Genomic DNA, 25,741 nt, shown 5'->3' on the forward strand with positions numbered 1-25,741 from the left:
CCGGCCAGAAGCCCAGTTAGCCGCCCGGCCAGAAGCCCAGTTAGCCGCCCGGCCAGAAGCCCAGTTAGCCGCCCGGCCAGAAGCCCAGTCGCCACCTCCGCCACATTCAGCCTCACAATCCATAGCTCAATTATAGTCACAGCCAGACTTATTACAAACCCTGTTACAATCCATGGCCCAGTCAGTAGCCCGGTTAGCAGAAGAATCATTAGCTTTATCCTCAGTTCAGCCTCCTGTTCAGCAGTCACCAGCCCTGCATCCTGTGTCAGTCGCTCCACTACCTGTTCAGCCATCACCTTCACCTACTCCTCCTGTACAGCAAGCCATGTCAGTCCAACCCATAACGGACAGTTCAACAACTCCGTACTCTAAGCAGAGAGACAAACCCAAGAACAATGTCAACATTCCTCAAAGGCTGGCCAGTTCTGAGACTGAGATGCACTCCAGGGCCTCCCCAGAGGCTGGGTTTCAGCCCCCATCAGACTCTGGACCCCTGGAGTTTAAGAAGCCAGCTGAGGACTGCACAGAGCTGTCGCTGCCTGAGCAGGGTCAATGCTCTGCGCAGCTGCAGGCCGCTATGTGTTTGCCAGAGGCCCGTGTGCCTGCTGGTCCTGTTCTGTCCCTGCCAGAGGCCCGTGTGCCTGCTGGTCCTGTTCTGTCCCTGCCAGAGGCCCGTGTGCCTGCTGGTTCTGTTGCGTTCCTGCCAGAGGCCCGTGTGCCTGCTGGTTCTGTTGCGTTCCTGCCAGAGGTCTCCGCACCTGCTGGTTCTGTTCTGTGTGTACCAGGGGCTCCAGTGCCCACTGGTTCTGAGACTGTTTTTGCTGGGGGGCCCGAGGAGCCCGTCCAGCCTCCTTCCTCGTCAGCTGGGGGGCCCGAGGAGCCCGTCCAGCCTCCTTCCTCGTCAGCTGGGGGGCCCGAGGAGCCCGTCCAGCCTCCTTTCTCGTCAGCTGGGGGGCCCGAGGAGCCCATCCAGCCACCAGCTGCTCCACCAGCAGCCTCATCCACGCTTGCAGCAGCAGTTTCATCCATGCCGCCACCTGCTGCAGCGCCTCCGTCTGCATCCTCCACGCCGTTGCCTGGCCCGGCCTCTGCTGCATCCTCAGCGTCGCCTGGTCCAGCGCATGCTTCGGCTTCATCCGCTTCACCTGGTCCAGCCTCCGTGTCATCCTCGCCTGGTCCAGCCTCCGTGTCTTCATCCTCGCCTGGTCCAGCCTCCGTGTCTTCATCCTCGCCTGGTCCAGCCACCGTGTCTTCATCCTCGTCTGGTCCAGCTCCCGCATCACCTGCAGTGGCCTCCTCTTCAGCTTCAGCTGCTTCGTCTGGTCCAGCTTCAGCATCCTCATCAGCTGCTTTGCCTGGTCCAGCTTCAGCGTCCTCATCAGCTGCTTTGCCTGGTCCAGCTTCAGCGTCCTCATCAGCTGCTTTGCCTGGTCCAGCTTCAGCGTCCTCATCAGCTGCTTCGCCTGGTCCAGCTTCCGCGTCCACATCAGCTTCAGCCTCGCCTGGTCCAGCCTCCGCTTCTGCTTCAGCCTCGCCTGGTCCGGCCTCCGCTTCTGCTTCAGCCTCGCCTGGTCCAGCCTCCGCATCCTCATCAGCCTCGCCTGGTCCAGCCTCCGCATCCTCATCATCCTCATCAGCCTCGTCTGGTCCAGCCTCAGCTTCCGCCTCGTCTGGTCCAGCCTCAGCTTCCGCCTCGCCTGGGGCTGCAGGGGCCACGCAGCCTTCAGGTCCCCTACTACCACCTCCACATCGTCGGTCATCTGCCAGGCCGCTTGTTGGGCATCTCCGCCACCGTGGACGCCCTCCTGAACGCCGCCACTGCCTTCCGCGTGGCCGGCCTCCGGACTTGTTTCCACGCCGCCGTTGCCGTCCGCACGGTCGGCCCCCAGAACTGTTTCCACGCCGCCATTGCCGTCCGCACGGTCGGCCCCAGAACTGTTTCCACGCCGCCGTTGCCGTCCGCACAATCGGCCCCCAGAACTGTTTCCACGCCACTGCCTACTGCGTGGCCGGCATCCGGACCTGCCCCGTTGCCATTCGCATGGTCGGCCTCCTGAACCCAGTGACAGTCCGGCTGGCCCTTCCGCCTACTATGAAGGTACATAACGTCTTCCATGTTTCTCAGATTAGGCCCATCCAGACCAGCCCTTTGCTGAAGCACCCCCAAAAAGGATTTGATGATTTGATTTAAAGTATATTAAAAGCATATAAATTAAAAAACTTTCTCAAATAAATGGTATAGATTTTAAATGCTAATATTTGCATATGCAGTCGTTCTATTACATTTTATTTACATAGCACCAATATAGCCACCATAATGTGTTTTATATTGTAAGGTAGACCAGAAAGAAACCCCAACAATTACACGAACCCCTATGAGCACGCACTTGGCAACTGTGGGAAGGAAAAACTCACTTTTAACAGGAACCAGGCTCAGAGAGGAGGAGCCATCTGTGAACAACTGGAGATTTTAGCAGCTATTTTATAAAGAGCACAATTAAAGTCTTTTTGAGTTTGATTAAATACAGCAATGGTGTATAGACTCACAGAGTGAAAAGACGAGAGAAACATCAATCGGAAATCATCAATCTGTTTCTAATGATAGAGTTAGTGCAAATGTTAGTGGGGAAGCAGAGAGAAGCACAACATAAAAGTAATTTGAACCTCTACTTTAGTGAACTACTTGAGTAAACATACCACGTTACTTTCCTACTACTTATCCAGGTGTTTTTATCACTGTAAAATTAAGAGTACTAATTAATAGGGGCAGACAGTTGATGCAGGTGCTACTTTGGGGCAAAAACCTTATTATTGCATGTTTTTCTCTGTTCTGACTATTGTCAAATTTGTACATGTTTGATTTGTTTGGTTAGTGCACTGGCCCTTTAAGAGAAAGGCATGGTCCGTGTGCAGATGGGGGAAGTGTAAGAAAGAGTCAGACGATCGACTGAATGTGATCTATGCTGTGATTTATGCTGTGAAAGGCTGTTAAAAAGGCATTCCCTGTGAGTATGTATTATTGTTTGGCACTTTATGTTGATTAATAGCAGTTAATTAGATGCTGTATTACGCGTGCTAATTTATGGTTCGTAGACAGTTGTTTGGTGTTAGCATTAGCACTTGGTCACGCAGCTCCTCAAGTAATTATTTAATTTGTCACTCATATACACTGTATTTTGTTGTTACAGTTTCACACCTGCCATATAAAACAAAGTCTAAACCCACTCTGGCGTCAGTGACTTTTGTGTGGAGGTGTTTAACTCCTGGATAGTAGAAAGTGGTTCTACGAGGCCAGTACATTCTCTTTATTCTGCTTGAAGAATGTGACAAATCCATAAGCTGAACAGTAATGTGTTTATTTAGACATATTGCTTAGTGAAAGTCTGCTAAATTTTTACCATGCCTTGACTGTACAGCACAGCAGCTTGTTTAGAACATGTGAGCCAAATGTCAGAGATTTTCAAAAATGAGTTACCTTTTGAAATCCGTTAAATAGATGACCTAAGAAATGAACTCTGTCATGCCAGTTCCAGCAGTATTGGGATCTATGGCAGTGAAGCATATTTTCAGAGGCCATATTCTGCAGCATATCTGTCATACTGAAAGTGAGGACATATTTCAGTAACTCCTTGATGTTTTCATCCTAACCTTATTTCATTTGGCCACTTGGGGGTGCAAAAAGACTGCTTTTATTTCCAGTCATCAAGTTGCTTAAAGTACTACTACTGCTACTTATTTCATATTGTGTAAATCTACTATACAGTATATGTACATCTATATATGTTAACATAGGCATTGATTATTAATGGATGGCTTATATGAGTGACTGACAGACATGAAAAATGTAAACCTAAGCTACGGGAAAGTGTAAAATATTCAGTTTGTTTTTTATGCTATAATGTGTCTTTCCACAACTTTGTTCACACTATATCAGAGGCATTTCTCATAGTCTAGGCTCCCCAGTGATAGGCTAGACTATCTGAGTTACAGTCATCACAACATACAACTGCAAACATTACTATAAAGGTGAATCGATTTCTCTTTTTCAAACAGTTTTAACAGAAACATAACTTTACAAGCAGTAGCGTTTTTTGATACGGGCGACACGGGCGGTTGCCCGGGGTGGCATCGTGGTGGGGGGTGGCATCACGTGCATCGGCAAAAAAAAAAGAAGAAAAAATTGCTCGGACCCATGCTGCCCCGATGTCATGCCAGCGCATATTGGGAATGGTACAGGCCAAGGGCGATTCTAGGATCAGAGCTTTGGGGGTGCTGAGCACCCAGAGAGCTGCCCATCCAGGCAAGGTAAACTTTACTCGTCACGATGAGACTTCTTCCCTGTCTCTGTCAGTCCCTGCATCCTTAAATGTCTCCAGTTGTCCCGAGTTCCCTCTGATTATCTCCTTGGTGCATTTAAACCCCTGTTCCTCCCTGTCCTCATCGTCTGTTGTCTTCATCTCCATTATCAGTCATCATAATTTTACCCTCTCTGTGCAAGTCTGCAAATTTCTTTCTTAAATCATAAGATTCTTAATTTCATCAAGTCTCTCTGTGCCTGGGTCCTCTTCACAAATGACATGACATCACTGTTTTGTACATTTTAACACAATTTAATCCCCACATTTGTGAAAGAAAAGCAAAACACTTTTTTAAAAGTCTGTATCAGATTTGATGGTTTTGTTAAAGGTTATTTAAATGCTGCTAAAGACTACTACTGCCAAAGAAGAATGGATTGGAATAAAAAAAAAAATACAAATCCTAACCTTAATTACTGCGGGAGAATAATGAATGATGCTCATAGTGAGTAAAAAGTAAACTGAGTGCATTTTTTGGACAGAGATTCACTTAAAGTGTATGTATAATATAATACAGATACATAAAAAATACACTCCAAAAACAGAAGAGTCCTTGAAATGTACAAAATATTATTAAAGGATTAGAAAAATGGAGACACCTTGGCTTATGGTACAATGTATACAATGTATGAAAATATCTTTATTGCAGATACTACTAACTTGTGGTTCTAAATTGGAAGATTATCATGATCTTGAAATATAAAAATAAAATGATATTTTACTATTTTTCGTTGCTCAAAATAAGAGTCACACTCACGGAAGCCGGTATACCTGCCGAAATGCCATGCATTTATCGAGACTTTCAACCCCAGGCAGGCCAAGTATGGAAAAATGTAAGAAAAGAAAAATATCTGAAGAAAATAGAACATTTAATGATGCCTGGGCAGATTTATTTGCATTTACTTCTGACCAGAGCGGCCTACCAGTATGCCTAATTTGTAGATTGTCGATCTTCGGACCACATACGTATTTGAGCAGCTATTCCCCACCATGAACTATGATAAAAACAAAAATCACTCACGCCTCACAGACGACAGCTTACAGTCCTGCGTAAAGATGAAAGTGACTTCGTGTAGCCCTATGCGCAGAGGTTCAGGAGCAGAAGTCCCATGGTAAACATAACACGGCAGACCCGACGATGTTTGCATGAACATGCTTTACAGCTTCTCTTTATTGACCACTTATCACACACGATTGCTGTACACATGCAGGCTAGCACAGACTTTAAGGCAGTGAGGCGTGATTGTGGATGACGCTCAGGTATGACCACCTCTCCTGCAGCGGCACTGCAGGCCACGCCCCGCCATACACATAAATATTTATGTAGATATTTTACAAATATTTATTATTCACTTTTTAGGAGCATAGTGCTTTTTTTCCAATTATTTTTAAAATTCAGGTCAAGATTCCGCTACATGCTCCGAAAGCCCAAAGGCGATATAAGGATGACGGCTCAGTTGTTGTTTGCTACATGGATAATTTAAGTTCAGCTTTTTAATTCATTTAAGAGACCTTCAACTGGATGTCTTTCTCTTTTGTTATAATTTTTAAGAGTTCAAAATGTGTTCATTACATAAATAAAATTTGATTTTCTTTGTGGCACTTCATGAATTTCATAAGCAACACACTATAGTTGTTTATACAAAGAATAACAGTAAAAATATTGTATGCAGTGTTATCTTCATTTTAGATGTCAAAAAGTATTTGCGGCTCCCAGTGTTTTCTTTTCCTTGGAAACCGGGTCCAAATGGCTCTTTGGGTATTAAAAGTTGCTGACCCCTGCCTTAGGCAGTATCATCAGAAGGCATAACATACTGCTATGCAGATGACACCCAACTCTATTTATCCATGAAGCCAGATAACACACACTAATTATGTAAACTGCAGGAACGTCTTAAAGACTTAAAAACCTGGTTTACCTCTAATTTTCTGCTTCTTAATTCAGATAAAACTGAAGTTCTTGTACCCTGAAAAATCTTAGAAATATGGTGTCTAACCAGATTTGTACTCTGGATGGCATTGCCTTGGACTCCAGTCACACTGTGAGGAACCTTGGAGTCATTTTTGACCAGGATATGTCCTTCAGTGCACATATTAAACAAATATGTAAGACTGCTTTCTTCCATTTACACAATACTTTTAAAATTAGGAATATCCTGTCTCAGAGTGACGTTGAAATACTAGTTCATGCATTTATTGTTTCCTGATAATCATTCATTATTATCAGAAAGTCCCTGAAAATCCTTCAGTTAATCTTAAATGCTGCAGCAAGAGTACTGACAGGGACTAGAAAGAGAGAGCATATTTCTCCTATATTGGCTTCCCTTCACTGGCTCCCTGTTAAATCCAGAAGGTCTTAAGGTCTTAAATAATCAGGCCCCATCTTAACTTAATGACCTTATAGTACCATATCACTTCACTCTTGTACTGCAGGCTTACTTGTTGTTCCTAGAGTATCCATCCACCCATCTTCTTCTGCCATTGTGTTTCCGTCCATACAAAGCCATGTGTTTGGCAAACTGATATTACCGAATCAGTCAGGTTTTTTTCTTTTATCTGTTAAAAAAAGTGGATTGACAGAAAAACCCAGTCTGAAGCAAGCCTCCTTTGAAGAGCACATTTGGTAGTATGACACATGATGCTGACCCTAAATGATTAATTCTAATATCTAATGCCACGATTGCTAGAGGCAAGTAGGGATCAGACAATCAGTATCCTAACTGTGCGAATGAATGATGCAACAATTTGCTCTTTGCTATTTAATTTTCCTTCTTTGCCTTCTGTAAATTCTCTCCGGACTTGCCCTAAGTAAGCCTTTGCCTTTTCAGTTGTTTTGTTTGCTTGCATTTTTTTTTGTTCCTCTTCAACTGCTCTCAGGAGCTCCGTCAATTCCTTCATCATATTTTCTTTTCCTCTTCATTTCGTCTTCATTTCAGAAATTGAGAGATGCTCACTAATCCTCCTGCGAATGCTTGGGTACTCATTTTGCATCTCTATACAATAATAAAAATAATGACAAAAAACATAACTTTATTTGCATAGCAGTTTTTAAAACACAGTTACAAAGAGCTTCACAGATAGAAGATGAGATTCATCATATTGGTATAATGATTACACATCAGTGTAAAAACCCCTCCCACTGCAAAAAAAATCTAAATATATTGCAGTTAATTTTCTTTTACACTTCTAAGCAATCGAATAAACACTGTATAGACAAAATATAATGGAAATTAAATATGCAATTCAGATGTATTTATGCTGAGTATAAAACTGAAAAAGTACTGGGTCTGAAATGTACTCAAGAGTAAGAAAATTAAAATGAGATCCTTGAAGAAAAGTTCTACCATCTAGTTTTATACACAGGCTAGTACATGACAATAAAATATTATTCTAATCTAATTCTAATGACTGTACTCATCTTGAATCTTGTAGAGCACAAGCAGTGAAAGAGAATTTATAAATAACTAATTTCTGTTCCCTACAATGTAGATGGACTTTGCCTCCACACCTAAAAAGTAAAATGAGTACGATCAGGGGTTGAAGTGAGATCAGACATGTGTAGGAAAAATAATCACAACTCACAATAATTTCTGTTGTGAGCTCCAATAGATTTTCTTAATGCACAGGCTGTGATCAGCTGACCTGCTGCTCTTTGTGGAATTACAAAACTCAATTCAACAAGGTGTCAGCAGTTTAATGAATGAGCTATATCGGCTGATTACCTTTGCCAACAGTATACTCTGTTTCTTATACTAGACAGTATGAAGTTGATATAGACGTGGAATAAAGTGAATTAATCTAAGCATCATCTTAAATACATACAGTCCCGATCAAAATTTCAAGACCACCTGAAAAATGACAAAAAAATCATATTTTGGATGGTTGGATCTTTAGGACCACCTGCCTTTAAAGGGCCAAATCTGTGCAAAAATGTGAATTCATTTTCAGGTAATCACAATCTCATGATGTTCTGATAGCAAAGGCAAAAAAAAAAGCTTTCTCTTTTTGAATGTGGTCGGGTTGTTCAAGTGCATAAGCCGGGTCTTATGCTGCTGAGGTGGAACGCAGTAACAAAGTCATTTGGAATTTCTTTAAAGATTAAGGGTTATGGAACAAAAAAGTCAAGTTAAAGACCCCCAAATATTTCGCCAACACTGAGCCGGCAGATTCAGTTGGCTGTCTGTCAAGACACTGGTGTCATGGTCCTGGGTCACTGATCCAGCATTTTGAGTTTTCTTGTGTTTTGATGTCATTTTGTATTATGATTTAAGCCCATTTTGTTAGTCTTGAGATTATTCTGTAGTGCCCAGGTTTTTCTGTTTATCTTTTTATTATTATTATTATTATTATTATTATAAATGACTATTATTAGACTATTAGATTCCCTCTTGTGTCTTTGCCCTTTATGTCTCTGTGTTTATATTTGTTGTGTGAGTTCTTGTGTTTTGTTTCCCTCCTCGGGTTTCATTCTGTTCCCCCCTGCTTGTCATGTTTATCCATGTTTGCCCAGTCTATCATGTCTCTCTCGTTTCCTTTCTTTCTCCCTTGTGCTCCTTCGTGCTCCCTCTGTCTCTCTTGTCTGCCTTTCCTCCACTCCTGTACCATGTTCCTCTGTTTCCTGTTTTATTATGAAAGTCAAGTGTTTCCATGTTTGGTGTGTCTAGTCTTGCTTCCCCTGTGGCGTCATGTTAATTCATGTCAGCTGTCGTCCTTGTGTGTTCTCACTTCCCAAGTTATCCTTCTGTGTATTTATGTCAGTGTCTCCCTCATACCCGGCTGTGTCTCCTGTTCATAGTTCCATTTCTAGATTTCCAGTTTAATTTTTGTATTAACTTGTACCAGCAATAAAGCTGAGTTTTTGTGTTCAAATCCTGTTTGTGAGTCTGCATTTGGGTACAATCCTGCCTGCAACACACAGTTCATGACAATTGGACGATCCTCGACCCAAATTAAGCCTGTTATTGGTGCCGACTGCAGCCCCATAACCATCAGACAGCATCTGAGACTGAAGGACTTCAAAAAAAAAAAAATGTCGCTAAAGGCCTCATCTCCTTGAATGCCACAGAACTGACCATTTGGACTTTGCAAGAGAGCACCAAACATGGGATATTGAAAGGTGGAAGAAAGTTGTATTCTCTGATAAAAAATTTAACCTTGATGGTCCTGATGATTTCCAACGTTACTGGCATGACAAGCAGATCCCACCTGAGATGTTTTCTATGCGCCACAGTGGCGGGGGATGCTTTTTCCTTTAGTGGCCACTGGCTATGTCCAGATGTTGCAGAGAGGATCCCTCATGATTGAGGGCCCTCATCTTTGTGGTAACGACTAGGTTTTTCAACAGGACAATGCTACCTTTGCAGTACAGAATGCCTGCAGGACAAGGGTCTTTTTCCAGGACAATAACATCACTGTTTTGAACCATCCTGCACGTTTCCCTGATCTAAATCCAATTGAGAACCTTTGGGTCAGGATGGCAAGGGAGGTTTATAAAAAAGGACAACAGTTCCATACAGTATAAGCTTTGTTTTCAATAAATTGCATGCTCAAAATGTTTTGTCTCATTGTTCATTTTCATGTAACATTTGACTAACACAAAGTTAGTATACTTTGTTAACAAACACAAAAATCAAAACTTTAAAACACTGCAATAAAAACCAAACAGAAACCCAAAATTTAAACATATGCAGCTATGCTGGTGTTCAATAATTTCTCTCTGAAAGTCTCCACTGAAGTAACAAGTAAAAGATCTTCAAGAAACAATACAGTAGTCTGGTGCTTTTTCACAGATCCATTTAAGAGAAGTTGAGCATGAACAGTCATTCATGGTCATGTCCTCACCACTGTAGACATGAGCACAGTCCTCTTCTCCACCATTATCAGGTTGAGTCGATCCCCAGTACCTAGTAAGTCCATAACCATAATATTAGCTTGCTTTTATTATTGAGACAAAAATCAGATGTTTGGTGTGTAGTGACAGGGCTTTTTTAAGATAACAAAGTTTCATATGGAGATCAAAGCAAGACATCATAGTTGATAAAGCAACTTCTAACCTATGTTGTCTAAACAAGTCATTAGTGTACATCTTTAAGCTTTTGACCTTGCAGTTTGGCTCAACCCACTGAAATGTAAGTTCACCAGTGTGTTTTATATACTAACAGTCAAAAGTTTAATGGTTTTCATGGTTTTCTTTATTTTCATGACTATTGTACATTGCAGATTCTCACTGGAGGCATCAAAACTATGAATGTCCAGGCTTCTGACCAGTAGTGTGTATATGTTTAACACATTTCATTTGGAAACTTAATGAAAGTAACAAACTGAACCAAAGTGAAGACTTACGACAGAGTCAGTGGAGTTCCATCCACCCATTTCCATGTTCCCTCCTGTTCTTCATCAGTCAAACCAAGCCAAACTCTTTTTGTGGTGATCGTAGAGAGAAAGGTCTTTTTCATATGGAGTAAAAGCAATTTATATTAGTTTTGAACCACAATTTTAGTTGATGCACTTTTTGCTGAAACTCATTCAAAACTTTTAATACATTTGTCACGTTTTTTCTTTAACATGTTATAAGTCATTGCCACCAAAATCTTTTGACACTGTCTACAAAAGACTGGTTAAAATGGTACTATGTTCTGTCAGTGGACTCTTAAAGGTCCATTGACTGCATTCCCTGCATTCTTCAGAATCCTCCTATATTATGATTTCCTTTTTCTTTATACACCACCATACTTTCTTATTTTTCCATTGACAGGTTATTTCCCCCTTAATGTTTTTGTCTGTGTATATTTCTGAGTCATTGTGGTACAATAAATTTGATTTGAAATCCTCATATTCATCTTTTTTTTATTTCATCCTAATTGTGGTAACACTTTTTAAATTGAAGGTTCCATTAAGTCATTTACACAATCACAGAAAACTATGTGGTCATATGAGTTTTTTCCCACAGAACAACTTTGGGTTTTATGTTTATAATCTGATCTGATATATGTGTTGAATCGTTGTCATGTATTTTAAAAGAGGGCGACATTATTTACATAAAATAAGGAGCTTGAATTTCACTATTAATTTACAAACACAATAAGTCACACAGGCATAAACACAGTACCTGTTCTTCAGGGCTGTCAACAACCACCAGGTCTGCTCCTCTGTCTCTGCAGTCCTTTCTGGCTGCATCCCAGGAACCAGAGCTTTGAGACCGGATATAGCAGCTACAGTTGAACTCGCTCCATCCTCCAGAACATGTCTTTTCTACAAGAAATTACAAACAATATATTTAAGCTAGCTATAAACTGGACTGCTCCAATGGCTTGATCATAAAGATCTGTGCAAAATCTATTCTCTTGAGACTCAATAATGATAATAATTATTCTTCTAATAATTCTTATTAGAACTATTATTTTATTTTTATCACAGAAAATAAAGCAATGGCAATTAAATAAAAATACAATTCAAAAATTCAAGAAACACAAAAATCAACACTGTAAACACTAGAATAAAAATACTGGCAGCTGCCAGTGCTACCCCTTAGCCTCCCAGTAGATGCACGTATGGTATACATTTGAAAGTATAACAGAATAAAACAGACTAAACTTAAAATAGAATGATAGAAAAAACTGCAAAAAATTTAATAATAGGTCATTGTCAGTAAACTGTACTGCAGTTTAGTGTTTTTTCACAGATCCAATGAAAAGAAGCTGAACATCGAAAGTCCATCCAAGAATTTTTGCCGTGATTCCTGACATAAGCACAGTCCTCAACTCCACCATCATCAGGTTGACTCGATGCCCAGTACCTAGCAGGTCAGTCACAACATTATCTTATTACTTCATTCATGTCAATTCTGCATGCATCTGTGGATTCAACAACTTTGATTTGAAAATGTAATTAGAGTAACAAAATGAACCAAAGTGAAGACTTACATCAGAGTCGGTGGAGTACCATCTACCCATCTCCATGTTCCCTCCTGTTCTTTGTCATTCAAACCAATCCAAGTTTCTTCATTGATGATTGTAGAGAGGAAAGTCTGTTTAACATGAGGATAAAACATTTTATTTTAGTTTTGAACCAGTTTTATTCTGTGATATACAATCTGGATGGGTAAATAATGCTGCATTGTAGAAAGTGAAGAACAAGAAATTGTTCATAGTTAAAGCGAAGGTAAGCACTACATTGCTAACTCAAACGAATTACCACATGCAAATCGTATCTTTTTATTTATTTGGTTATTTACACTGTAGGACCAGAAAAGGTATTAAATTGTCACATTAATGTTGCATCACACAGTAAAGTTTACCAAGTTGTTTCTAGTTTCAGTTAAATCGTTCTTCTATTGTTTTCCCCTCCAGGCAGCGGTGTCCCAGTAGTTCTGACGCCACACAAAAACTGGACTGAGTACCACCCTAATATTAGTGAGGTTGTATAGCAGTGCTGCATTTGTATGCAACACAACACAACAATAGAGGATGTCAAGGCGATAGTACACCAGATCCTTGGTCTATTGCTTTTTGCCAGATTCTGGGACCACGGTGTTGGTTTTGGTACAGTCATTTCCATCGTTGCCAAGTTTCAAAAACGGCTGTTTTGATTACTGCAAAAGAGTCACTGTCATGACTTATTAAGTGACACCACTGACTTGCTAATCCGTGGCACAAAAGTTGTCTGACATCATTTACCATGCAAAACAATGCTTCAAATCCCTGGACTTTCTGCCGCTCCGGCACTTTGGCTACAGACTCCCATCCACCTGGTAGTAACTGCTCTCTTGCAAAGTAACAGTGGAAGAACCTTTGTATGCTGCATCCCTGCATTCTTTAGCATTTTATAATATTCTGTTTTTCCTATCTTTGCTAAACCACCACATTTCATTATTCTTTCTTTAAATAAGGACCCATATAATATATACACTTTAGTTCTATAAATATGTTTTAAAATTCACATGTTCATCAAAGTTTTTGAAGAATGAAACTATTCAGCTAAGACAAATTCCATATAGAACCACAGAAAGTGTCTGTAAGTTGTTTTCTACACTGAGACAGAATCACAGTTATTTCAGGTTTTTGTGTTTAGATATGTGTTGATTAAACGCTCATAAGAAACACTTTTAGGAAGAAAAAGTTAAGAATTTGAACTATTGTGTTTATTTACAAACACAATAACACACTGTACCTCTTCTTCGGGGCTGTCAATGACTATCAGATCGGCTTCTTCGTCTGTACAGTTCTTTCTGGCTGCATCCCACGAATCAGACCTTTCCGATTGGAGATAGCATCTATGATTGAACTTGCTCCATCCTACATGACATGTTTTGTCTGGTGGAAGGAAAGATCCTTTAAGAACTCTATAATGATGCTCATTCAATCTCTATTTAATTTCAATCCTCCAAAGTCTTGATCACAAAGATTTTTGCAGTCTATTCACTTACTGACTGTTATATTTGTCTGCTTGTATTTAACATGGTGACAGTTTTAATACCTAATTTATTTTATATTAACAGAGAACAGTTCCACTCCCATAAGTTATTCTAAAAACAAAGTGTGTGGGACACATTTCCTGCTGAGGATTCAAAAAATGACGTGAACTTGTTTTGTTTACCAAAAAAAATGTGCTGTGACCTATTTTCTCCCACTAAAATGTTATGGTCTTGGCTGGAGTGACCACGTCGCTGGCAGTGTTGGGAAGGTTACTTTTAAAATGTATTCCATTACAGAATACAGAATACATGCCCCAAAATGTATTCTGTAACGTATTCCGTTACGTTACTCAATGACAGTAACGTATTCTGAATACTTTGGATTACTTAATATATTATCATGCTTTTTACAACTACGTGAATGTACTATTGCTGTGTGATTTATTACTATTACTGAAGGTCCGCGACTCCGAACTGTAGTAAAGGGACCTCTGACTAATACGGCGGGGTCCCTGTCGGCTCGTAGCCGAAAAATAGCTTTACTTTGTTGTCTGGGTCAACTTTTCTTGCGACAGACAGAGAGAGGCGTTGAAAGGCTGCTCCAACGGAACTTATTGTTTTCGGAGGAAAACACGAACACGGTGTACAGTCGAGTCTTAATAGCTTACTTACAACTGGGCTCGTCAGGCACTCTTCTTGGCTGCAGTGGTTATTATTATATTTACATGCTTCCAGCTCCCGTTTTTCCTCGACGACAACTCGTACCTTTCCACTCCCCTTTTTCTCCCTCCTCGCGCTCACAGACCCATGACGTGTATGGCAGTCCATTCTCCCTGCAGCACGGACTACACTGCCCATGATGCTACATTCTTTAGAGCTATGCTTTTAGCATTCTGCCTGTTAGCTTAGCACAACAACAACAACAACGAAAAGGCGCTCTCTCACCCAGGAAACACACAGTCGCAGAGAGAGAGAGCGTCGCCCTGTAACCATGGCAACCGTAATGCTGCCGCCTGGAACGAAAGAACGTAGCTGTCAAACAAAACCCAAACAGTCCTGACCCGCGACAAAATGAAACAGGAAAGTACCGCAGTGTAATCCATTTATTTCAACAAAGTAACTGTATTCTAAATACCACCTTTTTAAACGGTAACTGTAACGGAATACAGTTACTCATATTTTGTATTTTAAATACGTAACGGCGGTACATGTATTCCGTTACTCCCCAACACTGGTCGCTGATGATATGGTCCCTGCACAATTTAACCTGCCCTGAGCAGCATGGTGGTGTCTTGCACTTTTTCCTCAGGGCAAGAAGGTCCTGGTCTCAAATCCAGACATCTGCCCAAGACCTGTGTGAAGTTTGCATGTTTTCGCTGAGCCTGCATGGGTTCTTTCTGGGTAATCCAGCTTCCTCCCACAGTCCACAAAGAAAGGTCCAAGAAATCTCCAGTAATGGTATCCATATTAATTTCAAAAGAAAGGTTTGTGCTGATGTCAAAATTGTCAGTATAGAAATCTATTGTAATACGTCAATCTTTTTCTGTCATTGGGAAATTATATGCATATTTAAAATATATATATAATGTTTATAATTAAGAATAATAATAATAATAATAATTTATTATATTTAATAATTTAAAATTTTATAGAGTTCAAATAAAGAAAGTGCTAATTTCACTCAAACTTTATTGCTTTAAAGTTTGAGACTAAATGAGACTAAAGTTTTTCCTAATTCGTGCAACCCTGACTTTCCACACTGACACTGTTACATACTAAAATTGCCAGTTTCCATATGTCAGTGAACTACAAGGGTAAAAGCCTGATAAATCTTTGTGTAATGTGATTAAACCTACCTACCACAAATGAATTTAAGATACAGCAACAACTGAAGGTGAAACATGTAGTTCAAAAGAGATATGATAGTGAATAGATGCATCCCTACTGAAACACAAATCATCACCAAATAGAAGAGCAACTGAATAGTTAACAGTTTTAAAGATATAGAGTTAAAAAGGAGAAAATACAGGAGTAAGAAGACTGGCAGCTAACACAAACACTTCAGCTTTCTTTTATGCTCACTGATCAATGGTCATTACAAGTTGCATATTAATGACCATGAACCTGACCTGAAGGCCCATTTTTAATCAGTGGCACTAGTTCAGGTCATTATTGATAAAGCTGGGGAAACCTGCAATCAGCTGAGACTGAAGCAGAAGTCACTTGGATCAGTGACAAAAAGATTCTCCCACTAAAACGCTACGTCCAGATGAACAGAATCAACTTTCTGGGGTTTAATGCTCATTGTATTTATTAAATGTTGTTTTGCTACAATGAAAGTTTGCACATGAAAACTTGATTAAAAATGAATAAAATTCATTAACAAACATTAAGTTCTATTTTGGATTCATAAAGTTTTGAAATTACTAAATAATGATGGTACAGTCATTTTGTTCAGTCATAACTTCCTTATAAATGTGAATTTGTAATGAGTACAAGATGCACCAATGCAATTAAGCTATATGTTGAAAGCATAGATGCAAAGGTATTGACAGTTGTTCATATAAATACATATTAATAATGATTCCCAATAGTAATTTATATTAAGCAGGAAAAAACGGAATCACTGAATTCCCGACTAAAGCTTTTTACTAAGACAAAACATTTCATACAACTCACACTGATTGGACAAACATAGCAGCGTTCTCAGCTCTTTGGTCTTTTCAGTCAGCAGGTCTCTCTCCTCAGTCATTGAAGAAAGTTGTTTCTTTATTTCTGGCAGATGATCAGCTGAATAATGTAAGCAGTTGTGATCTGAAATAAAGATAAATATTCATATATTTGAAACTCAAAAGACCTCATGCATTCATCCTGAGACTGTTTCAGATGTATTTTAGAGTTAAACAAAAAGTTTGCCTTTAAAACATGTTAAATATGTTTGTCAGTTTTATACTGGCATGTGAATAAAGAACCATTATTACTGTGATCTTGTCCTCTTAAAATTATTTATAAATTTTGAACTTGTGAGACTTTCTTGATTTGAATGTTACCATGTTTGTTAAATTTCAGTAGAATTGCATTAGAAAACTATTTATTATTTTGGGACTGTAAATTAGAAGAAATATTTATGAACAATCCAACTCACAGGAAATACCAAAAGTGATCAGTCTAGCCAGCAGGAAAGCACCCAACAGGCAAAGAGAGAGAATACCAACTAAACAGAAACTCCTCTTAGAGCTCCTTCGACCTGAAAAGAGAAAAGGGGGGAAAAAACCAGGAGTCTGAAAATCCCACCAAAATATACAAGAGTAATAAGAGATATGAACAAACCTCTTCCTGTTTCTGTCACTTCTTTCTTACCCCTGTGATTTGTTGAAGATGTTGGGTTATCAGGTTTCAAATATATTTCCTCCATTGCATGCAGATACGAATTATCGCTGAGAGCTCTGCAGCAGAGGACATGTGAAAAGTCAAAGTATCACTGGTTTCAGTGGAAGTTACATATTTCATGTGTAGTTTGTGCAGTTATGTCACCACTGAAACTGGACATATTCTCAAGCTGTGTATATATTGTGCATACCGGAAATGTTTACATAACATGCAGGGATTAATTAATTTATGGATTAATAAAGTATGCTGATTCTGATAAAAGCTGTATGCCAGACACTAGAAGTACGTATAGACATATTAATGTAATACTGGATCCCTTTCCAAAATAAATATTAATAATAATAAAGTTTCTTTTTTTGCCTTGTCTGCTTAATTGGCTTCTCAACATGATGGAATCTACATAAATACAGAAAATTCTCAGGATTTTGTTTTCAACTGTTATACTCTCAGTTATTTACCTCAGTTGAAGATTTGTCAGCCTTGTGTAATGGACATTTTTAAGACTGTTACTTCTGTGTCAAGCTAACTTTAGTGAGTGAAATGCTCCATATCGTCTTATTCTGGCTCCATGTAATCCTTCAGCTACACAAAAGCCTTTATTACACATTGTTCTGACTGTATTCTAGTTCCTGTTTGTCCTCTTTCCTCTAGAGATTTGTTGTAAATGCAACTTTTTAGAAGCACTATTATATTGATATGTGGCAATATTAGTCTTGCATCTGTTAATAAGATGGGCACTCAATGATTGCTGAGCAAGTATGAATGATAGGATATAGTCACATCAGAGAGTTTCTGCAGCAAAGTGACAGACATGTCTGGGACACAAAAAAAATCGTCCCTGTTATTTCTCGTCCAGTACAATCAGTCCTTGGCTCTGTGCTCTCTCCCTATATGTTTCAAATTTTTTTAATTATTGATACTGAAGTTTCTTTTTTATCAGGTTAGTACAGCTATTGTTCAGTTAGGACATCTTAGTTTCACTCCAGCGCAGCATGTGATACTTAAAAGTTACACTTTCGCTATTAGAAGCTGCTCATGATTAAAATAGCCGTTCGTTTACTTGAATTGCTCCGTTCTTAAATATGTCTCTTTATCTATTTTCCTACCACATTGATTCTATTTTCCTCTGTCTGTTCCTCATGCTGTTGTTGAAAATGTGATTCCTCTTCCTGCACTTTTTCTCAGCTAATGCTAATAACAGCAGCTTGCTGTCACTGTGAGGGCTTACTAGTTTGCTGACATTACTGTCGACAGTGCAGCTGCTAACATGTTGCTTCATTTTTACACAGATAAGATAACCTTTATCTCTCTCACAGCTTTTCTAAGAGAAAACTAAAACTAGATGTGAAAAAACATTTTAGTTCCAAATTATTTTGTGACCTTGGAAAGAAAAGAAAAGAAAAAATATTGAGAAGTTCTCGTTAGTTTTAGTATCTGTTATTTTGGTAAAATACCGTGCCTGATGAAGCATAGAGGGATGTGTTTGAGATTTTTGATATCTACTAGACTGAGGCAAGTACTTGCAAAAAATATGTACCTATGTTACAATTACAGTTACAAGTAGAGTACAAATTGGAAACTCTAGAATGTTGTTGTACTCGCATATATTTACAATCCACAATGGATTGAATAAATGGGGTGTTTGCCCAGGTTTGCCCAAGTATGAGATCAGTTAGCTGTTTGTTTATTAAGGTGTAAACACATGTAACATGTTTTGTTTTGGGGGGTTTTGTATGTAATATGTGAAAGGTAGTGCATGTCAAACAGACTGCGGTAACATACACTTGTGGTTTAAACTACAAAATTTGAAGTGACATTAAAAATGGTTATGGACCTTTCAAGTGTGCATAACTTGAGCTCAAAAGAAGGCATGAATTCAATGATAATTTTATAAAGAAGGCCCTCCAGATGTTTTTTTTAATTCGTTTTTCAGCACTGAAAAAATACAAGGGAGAAATAAAAAGGCTGAAATAAAAACCTCTACATACCCCGCCTTCTGCCGCTTCGCTCAGATACTTCTGCGGTGGTTGAAGAGAGCAGACGAATGAAGAGGCTGGAGATGAACAGCAGATGTGAAGCAGAGACCGCCCACTTTCATCACCGGAAGATCGGTCCGAGGGAGGGCAGCAGCTGAGGAGATTCAGAGACGCTGAGGTCCCCAAGAGCCAAGTCCCATATTATGGGGGCGCATGGTCTGGGGCCCCTTATTTTCTTCTATAAAAGAAATTATTGATCACTGCCGGTCTCTCACCAACTCTGCTGGGTCGATCTTACTGCTTACTATCTTCTCTCACAATAAGTTGGGTGTAACAGGCAGGGTGAGGACCCAGAGTGCAGGACTGTGAGACAAAACTGAATTAAGAGCACAGCTTTACTTCTCTAATTACAAAACACAAAGGCTTAACTCCCGTGTGGTGTTTAGTTTGATCCAGATACACAGAGACACACAGAAACATGTCCATGCACACACACACACACACACACACACACACACACACACACACACACACACACACACACACACACACACACACACAATGTTACACTGTTTTCATTCAAGCACAGAGGAGCTTTTTGCTCTCACTCTCCCACACTCTTTACCGTCCATCGTGTGCTCAGGACAAGTTAGAAATTAATTTATTCTGATTCTGTGAATCTGAAGATTCACTTTGAATTCCCCAGTGAGAGATTTCCCCTGCTCAGCTACTGATATAATTTGGATGATAGCAGGGCCCACAGAATTTGCCATGTTTAAGATATCAAGTCATCCTTTCTGCTGCTGATCCGACTCGATTCCGAGATTCATACTGGATATAACCAATCCTTAGGGGTGTAATGGAAAATTTTACCTCAAAGTTTTTACCTCATTAAACTTTGGTGTGAAGTATGCAATACTGCCACTAATGGTTCTTTTACAGCAGCACTCACTATTGCATTATTGTAAATACAAAATGTGGTTTTATGACATCTGCAAATCACTGCATTCTGTTTTAATTACATTTTGGTTTAAATGGGATATGGATTCATATTTGTGTGAGGCAAGAGTAGTTGAGAATCGCCTTTTAGATGCTGACTGACTGTGTCCACCCATCTTCTCGCCCCTCTGGTGCTTGGTCCTAACCTCATTAAATGTTGCACAGCTCAAAGACTGCAGACTTGCACATCATTTTGCCTTTTTTTTTTTGCCAATTTCAAAATAAAATAATATTTTCAAAAGTCCAGTTTTATTCCTTTATGGGGGAAAATCCCTTATTACAGGTGGCTAAGTGGAAAAGAAATGTCAAAGAGGCTGTGGTGCCAGGTTTAGGATTTTATGAAATAAGCCAACATTACATAAAACAACATTGTCAAAGCAAATGCAAAATTTCCTTAAAATTATTTCAAATTATATACACTCTCGCTGCATTCTGTTATTTAGCCATGCTGTTATGGCCAAGACGGAGCATGAGGAGGTGGGTTCTAGTAACGAAGCTCCTATGGGCCTGGGCTCGCTGAGGAGTGGCTGCCTCGGAGCTCAGGGCTAAGAAGAGAGCCAATGACATGAAGAATAAGGTTCGGTGCAGCTATATAAGATAAGATAAGATAAGATAAGATAAGATAAGATAAGATAAGATAAGATAAGATAAGATAACTCTTTATTGTCATTGCACAGTCATACATAGTACAGTAGTACAATGAAATTGGAAAAACTGTCCTACATCGGCACTACATATAACACAACACGACACGATATGACACATCACAACGTAACAAACAACACAACACAGTATATTAACTTAGTATAAAAAAGAAGAATAAGTGTATGTGTATTGCACACTGTTATTATTGCACATTAATTATTATTGCACCTTGTTATAAATATAAATATTATTGTTATCGTTTTAAACATTGTTACCTCCCCCTAAAAAGTCCAGGGAGGTATCCAGTCAGGTCAGCTATTTACATTGATCAGGGCTATTGCCCTGTTGTAAAAGCTGTCCTTATATAAGGAGGAAAACGTGACAAGTGAGAGGGGACATCTTTGTGAGGCGCTGAGGCACCCAGCCGGTTTTCTGTTGTATGTGTTTTATGATTGCCAATGTTAATAAAGCCCGAACCTCTCGCACGGACTGGGGCAGTCTCTGGTGTTACTTCCTTACATTCCTTGCCGAATCGGGCGGTTACACATGTTTTAATACCCACTGAACCACACTGAGCTTGGACTAAACTCAATTCAATTCAGTGTTAACAATTATATAATTGATGCCTCTAGAAATCTGTTGAACAGTTCTTTTGAACCTAAAAACAAGGCAGCAGCATCTTGAATCCTTTGCTGTCTTTGTTTGGCTAAACACACTAATGGCTCAGCCCACCACTGTATTTATTTCTGGAGGAATAGAGCAGATATTATGTTCCCTGGGAGACTTCTTTATCGGCAGTGCAGACAGCAACCAATTTTTTTTCTATTGAAATCTGTAACAAACCAGAAATGTCTAAATGCAGCTATTAATGTGACTGTGTTAGTGTTTTACATTAATGCATACACTGTGCATCTGTCATTCTTCCTTGCAGAAACCTCGTGCAAACCTCCTCCTCCACATCATCACTTCTACGTCGTCACTCAGGCTTCATTCAAGTCTCCATCTTCATCTCCACACTAGCATCTAGACACAGAGGGATCCTGCCCTAATCCCTGTCAAAGCTGGGATTCCATTCTGCTGTGATGGCCATCAGAGTCTAACCGCCAAAAACCTCAAACTCAACTGTACATCAATAAATCATGTTCACTTCCTTCTAATGACCTCCTTGTGGCATTCCAGCATGTTACAATTAAAAGCTATTAGTTGCTCATGATCAAAGTCACCATTAATTTTACCTGAATCCTTGAATATCTCCTTTCCTAATTATGTTCCTCCATCTATTTTCTTACTATGTTAATTTCAGCTTACTCTTTTTTCCTCATACTCTTGTTTGGACTGCTGTCCCTCCTCTTGCATTTATCCATGGCTAGTGCTAACAACAGCAGACTCCTGTGACTGCAAGGGCTTGTTACAAGTTGTTGCAGGTACTGCTTGTGATAGTGCAGCAGCAGTAGCCCCGACAGCTAACATGTTAGTTAATTTGACACATTTTGCTTCATTTTGTTTTAGTTGTAGCCCTGGTTTCAATACACAGCTGCCTTAACTGAAAAACAGCTTTCCCACATAGCATTGACTGAAGTTCAGCACAACAGTCTCCTCTAGTGGAAGTGCTTGTGGTTACGGTTTAAGAGGTGCCAGATTATACATGCAACAAACCAACATGAGCTTTAAAGATTTTCAGTTTCAAAGCAAAGCAGCAGTTCACCAAAATTATTTAAAAGTATACTCTCTTATACTCTATTGTGTTGTGAGTAAATCTTTGCCAATTAGCGATATACCTTTTACATTGCTTGATTTTATATGGTTAGACAATAGTTGGGCAATTAACAAAAACAGATATGGAGAAATGGGACAGCCTTGTCTTATCACTCTTTGTATGTTAAATCTGGGTGAAGTACCGTTTGTTAATTTAATACTGCTGTTACTGTTATGGTATAAAGTTTTAATCGCTGTAGAGAAGTAAGTGCCAAAACCTTACTTATCTAGAGCTTGAAATATAAATTCATGCTCCACCGCATCGAAGGCTTTGTAGAAGTCTAAAAATAAAATGAAACCATTGCTATTTATTAGGTCAGAATAATCCAGAATATCTAAAACCAATCTGATATTGTTAGTTATATGTCTTTTGGGCATAAAGCCAGATTGTGTTTCATCAATAACTGAGTCAAGAACCATCTTAAGTCTGTTAGCTACAATTAGAGCAAATACTTTATAATCATTATTTAGCAAGCTAATTGGTCTCCAATTATCCGTACCTGGAGTTTGGGCAATTTGGCTATTTTTAATAGCCAAATTGCATTTTTAACTTCTTCTAATGAAATGGGTTGATCACACAATATCGAATCTTCTTGGCTGATAGATTTAACATTCAGCGATTCTAAGAGGTGATCTGTAGCTTCCTGAGAAAATGCAGAGCTATAAAGTTCCTTATAGAAATGACTACAATGTTTAGAGATTAATCTGTAATCCTCTGTTATAACCCCATTTATCATTAATTTGCTAATATTATTTATGCTTGAGTGTTTCTTTTCTAAACTGAAGAAATAATGGGAATTACGCTCACCTTCTTCAAGCCGTTTCGATCTTGATCTGATAAAGGCTCCTTTTGCTTTGTCTGAGTATAAACGATCTAATTTATCTTGTAATTTAGCAAGGCTCAATTTATCCTCTTCAGTTAAAGTGCCAATTTGTTTATTAGATAACTGTTTAATTTGAGAGATTATATTTTCTTCCTCTAACCTTTTGGATTTCACATTAAGGCTGCCAACCTTCCTTAAATATTTGCCAATTTCAAATTTTAATAATTCCTAGTTATTTCCATACTTTCCATACTTTTGGTCTATAGCTCAATCTTCTTGAGCTATAGACCAAAGGTTTGAGATCAATTCTTTAAGATCCTTTTTCACATCATCTTTCTGTAATAATGAGCTGTTGAGTTTCCAATATGTATGTCATGGTCCTGCGACCATGACTCAGTGACTTTATGTTTATGTACTTATTGTTATTACTTTCATTATTATTCATGGCTGTTTTGGGATGGTTTGTGTTTGGGATTTTAGACACTGGGTTCTGGGTTTGTGCTCCCTCTGTTGGTCCCTGGTGTTAGTGTTCCCCTGTCTCGTCAGGTTAATCAGGTCCAGCTGTTTCCCCCATCTGTGTGTGATTTCCCAGTGTCTCTTTGTGTATTTATAGCGTGTGATTTCCTCTGCTCCTCGTCGCGTCGTCTGTGTTCCTACCGGTGTTCATCCTCTGTGTTACCCTGCATCTACCCTGTGAAATCCTCTGCGTGCTCTCCCTGCTGTTCTCCCTTCGTGTTCAGGTTTGCCACTCCTTTGTGTAGTTTCACCCAGTTTAGTTCATCCGTAGTTCTGTTTTGCCATCTCCTCTTTATGTTTGTTATTATCAATAAATCACCCTCACACCTGAATGAGTGCTGCGCTTTGAGTCCTCCTTCCACTCTCCACACGGCCGCTGCCCCGGACCGTGACAATGTAAATTTAACAACAGACGAATTAGAGAGAGAAGTTAGATTTATTTTAATATATATGGCTTTATGATCTGTTGCTGGAGAAGGCCATGCACCTACATCTATGCTATTGCTGTTAAAACTCTCCGAAACTAACCAAAAGTCTATCCTTTAATGTCTCGAGTTAGAATTGTTGCACCAAGTAAACATTTTGGACTGAGGATATTTGAATCTCCAAATGTCTGTGAGTTTAAGGCGTACCATAACAGCTTTCAATGTAGTATTAATTCTGTTCGAATGTCCTGGAGGAAATTTATCTAATTCAGCATCCATAATACAGTTAAAGTCTCCAAATTTATTTAATCAGCTAGATTTTTTTTTCAATCGTCAAAAATAAATGATAATTTTCTAGTTTCGTGTTAAACCCATATATATTAGTTACAATTAAAACTAAATCATTATATTTTGTGACTTGACATATGTAATGACCTGCAGAATCACATTCTGTATGTAAACCATCCCCATTATATCTGTTTTTTAGGATTGATACCCCTGCTGATCGTTCAGTTCCATGAGATAACCATATAGAATTTCCCCATTGAGATTGCCAAAAACTAACATCATTGATAGTAGAGTGAGATTCTTGTAAAAACAGATTTAAGTCAGATTTAAGTTGCTTTGCATAAAGAAAAGTGGCTTTTAAAGTGGGTTTTAAGTTGTGACGAAGACCCCTAGCATTAATAGAAACAAAGAACACAAAATGACAAAGAAAAGATAATATATGTATTGAAATGTAAATCGAAGTTAAACTTTTTAACCTAACACTGAGATCAGCCCTAGAATATGAAAATGTTCACAGTATACAGTGTATATATATAAATAAACTTTAGACGCCTAATAAAACCGTAACAAAAAAAAGTGTTTTATCTATTTAACCATAAGTTTGTTTTTTGCTAACATCAAAGAGCAATTTAGACAGCCAAACATGACATCTACAGATATCAGGCACATTAATATAAAGATCACCTTGTAAACAAACCTGAGAAATTAGGGTCAGGGAATATCAAAGCGTTTACAGTGGGGCAAAAAAGTATTTAGTCAGCCACCGATTGTGCAAGTTCCCCCACCTAAAATGATGACAGAGGTCAGTAATTTGCACCAGAGGTACACTTCAACTGTGAGAGACAGAATGTGAAAAAAAAATCCATGAATCCACATGGTAGGATTTGTAAAGAATTTATTCGTAAATCAGGGTGGAAAATAAGTATTTGGTCAATAACAAAAATACAACTCAATACTTTGTAACATAACCTTTGTTGGCAATAACAGAGGTCAAACGTTTACTATAGGTCTTTACCAGGTTTGCACACACAGTAGCTGGTATTTTGGCCCATTCCTCCATGCAGATCTTCTCGAGAGCAGTGATGTTTTGGGGCTGTCGCCAGGCAACACGGACTTTCAACTCCCGCCACAGATTTTCTATGGGGTTGAGGTCTGG

At 39.2% G+C, this 25,741-nt stretch overlaps 1 protein-coding gene across 1 annotated transcript in view; it reads right to left on the minus strand.

The window, feature by feature from the left end:
• Positions 1-10,107: 10,107 nt before the first annotated feature.
• Positions 10,108-25,741, minus strand: part of LOC308409950 (CD209 antigen-like protein C) — a gene marked incomplete at both ends in the record, with an annotated part of 63,286 nt that continues 47,652 nt past the window's right edge. Inside the window, 3 exons of the mRNA XM_080902944.1 lie at positions 10,108-10,258; positions 10,698-10,801; positions 11,464-11,606. Of these exons, the coding sequence (XP_080759070.1) occupies positions 10,108-10,258; positions 10,698-10,801; positions 11,464-11,606 (398 nt within the window). The remainder of the gene's footprint in view (positions 10,259-10,697; positions 10,802-11,463; positions 11,607-25,741) is intronic.

Source organism: Rhamphochromis sp. 'chilingali' (genome assembly GCF_963969265.1).
Source record: "Rhamphochromis sp. 'chilingali' genome assembly, chromosome: 14".
In the NCBI taxonomy this organism is placed as follows: Eukaryota; Metazoa; Chordata; class Actinopteri; order Cichliformes; family Cichlidae; genus Rhamphochromis; species Rhamphochromis sp. 'chilingali'.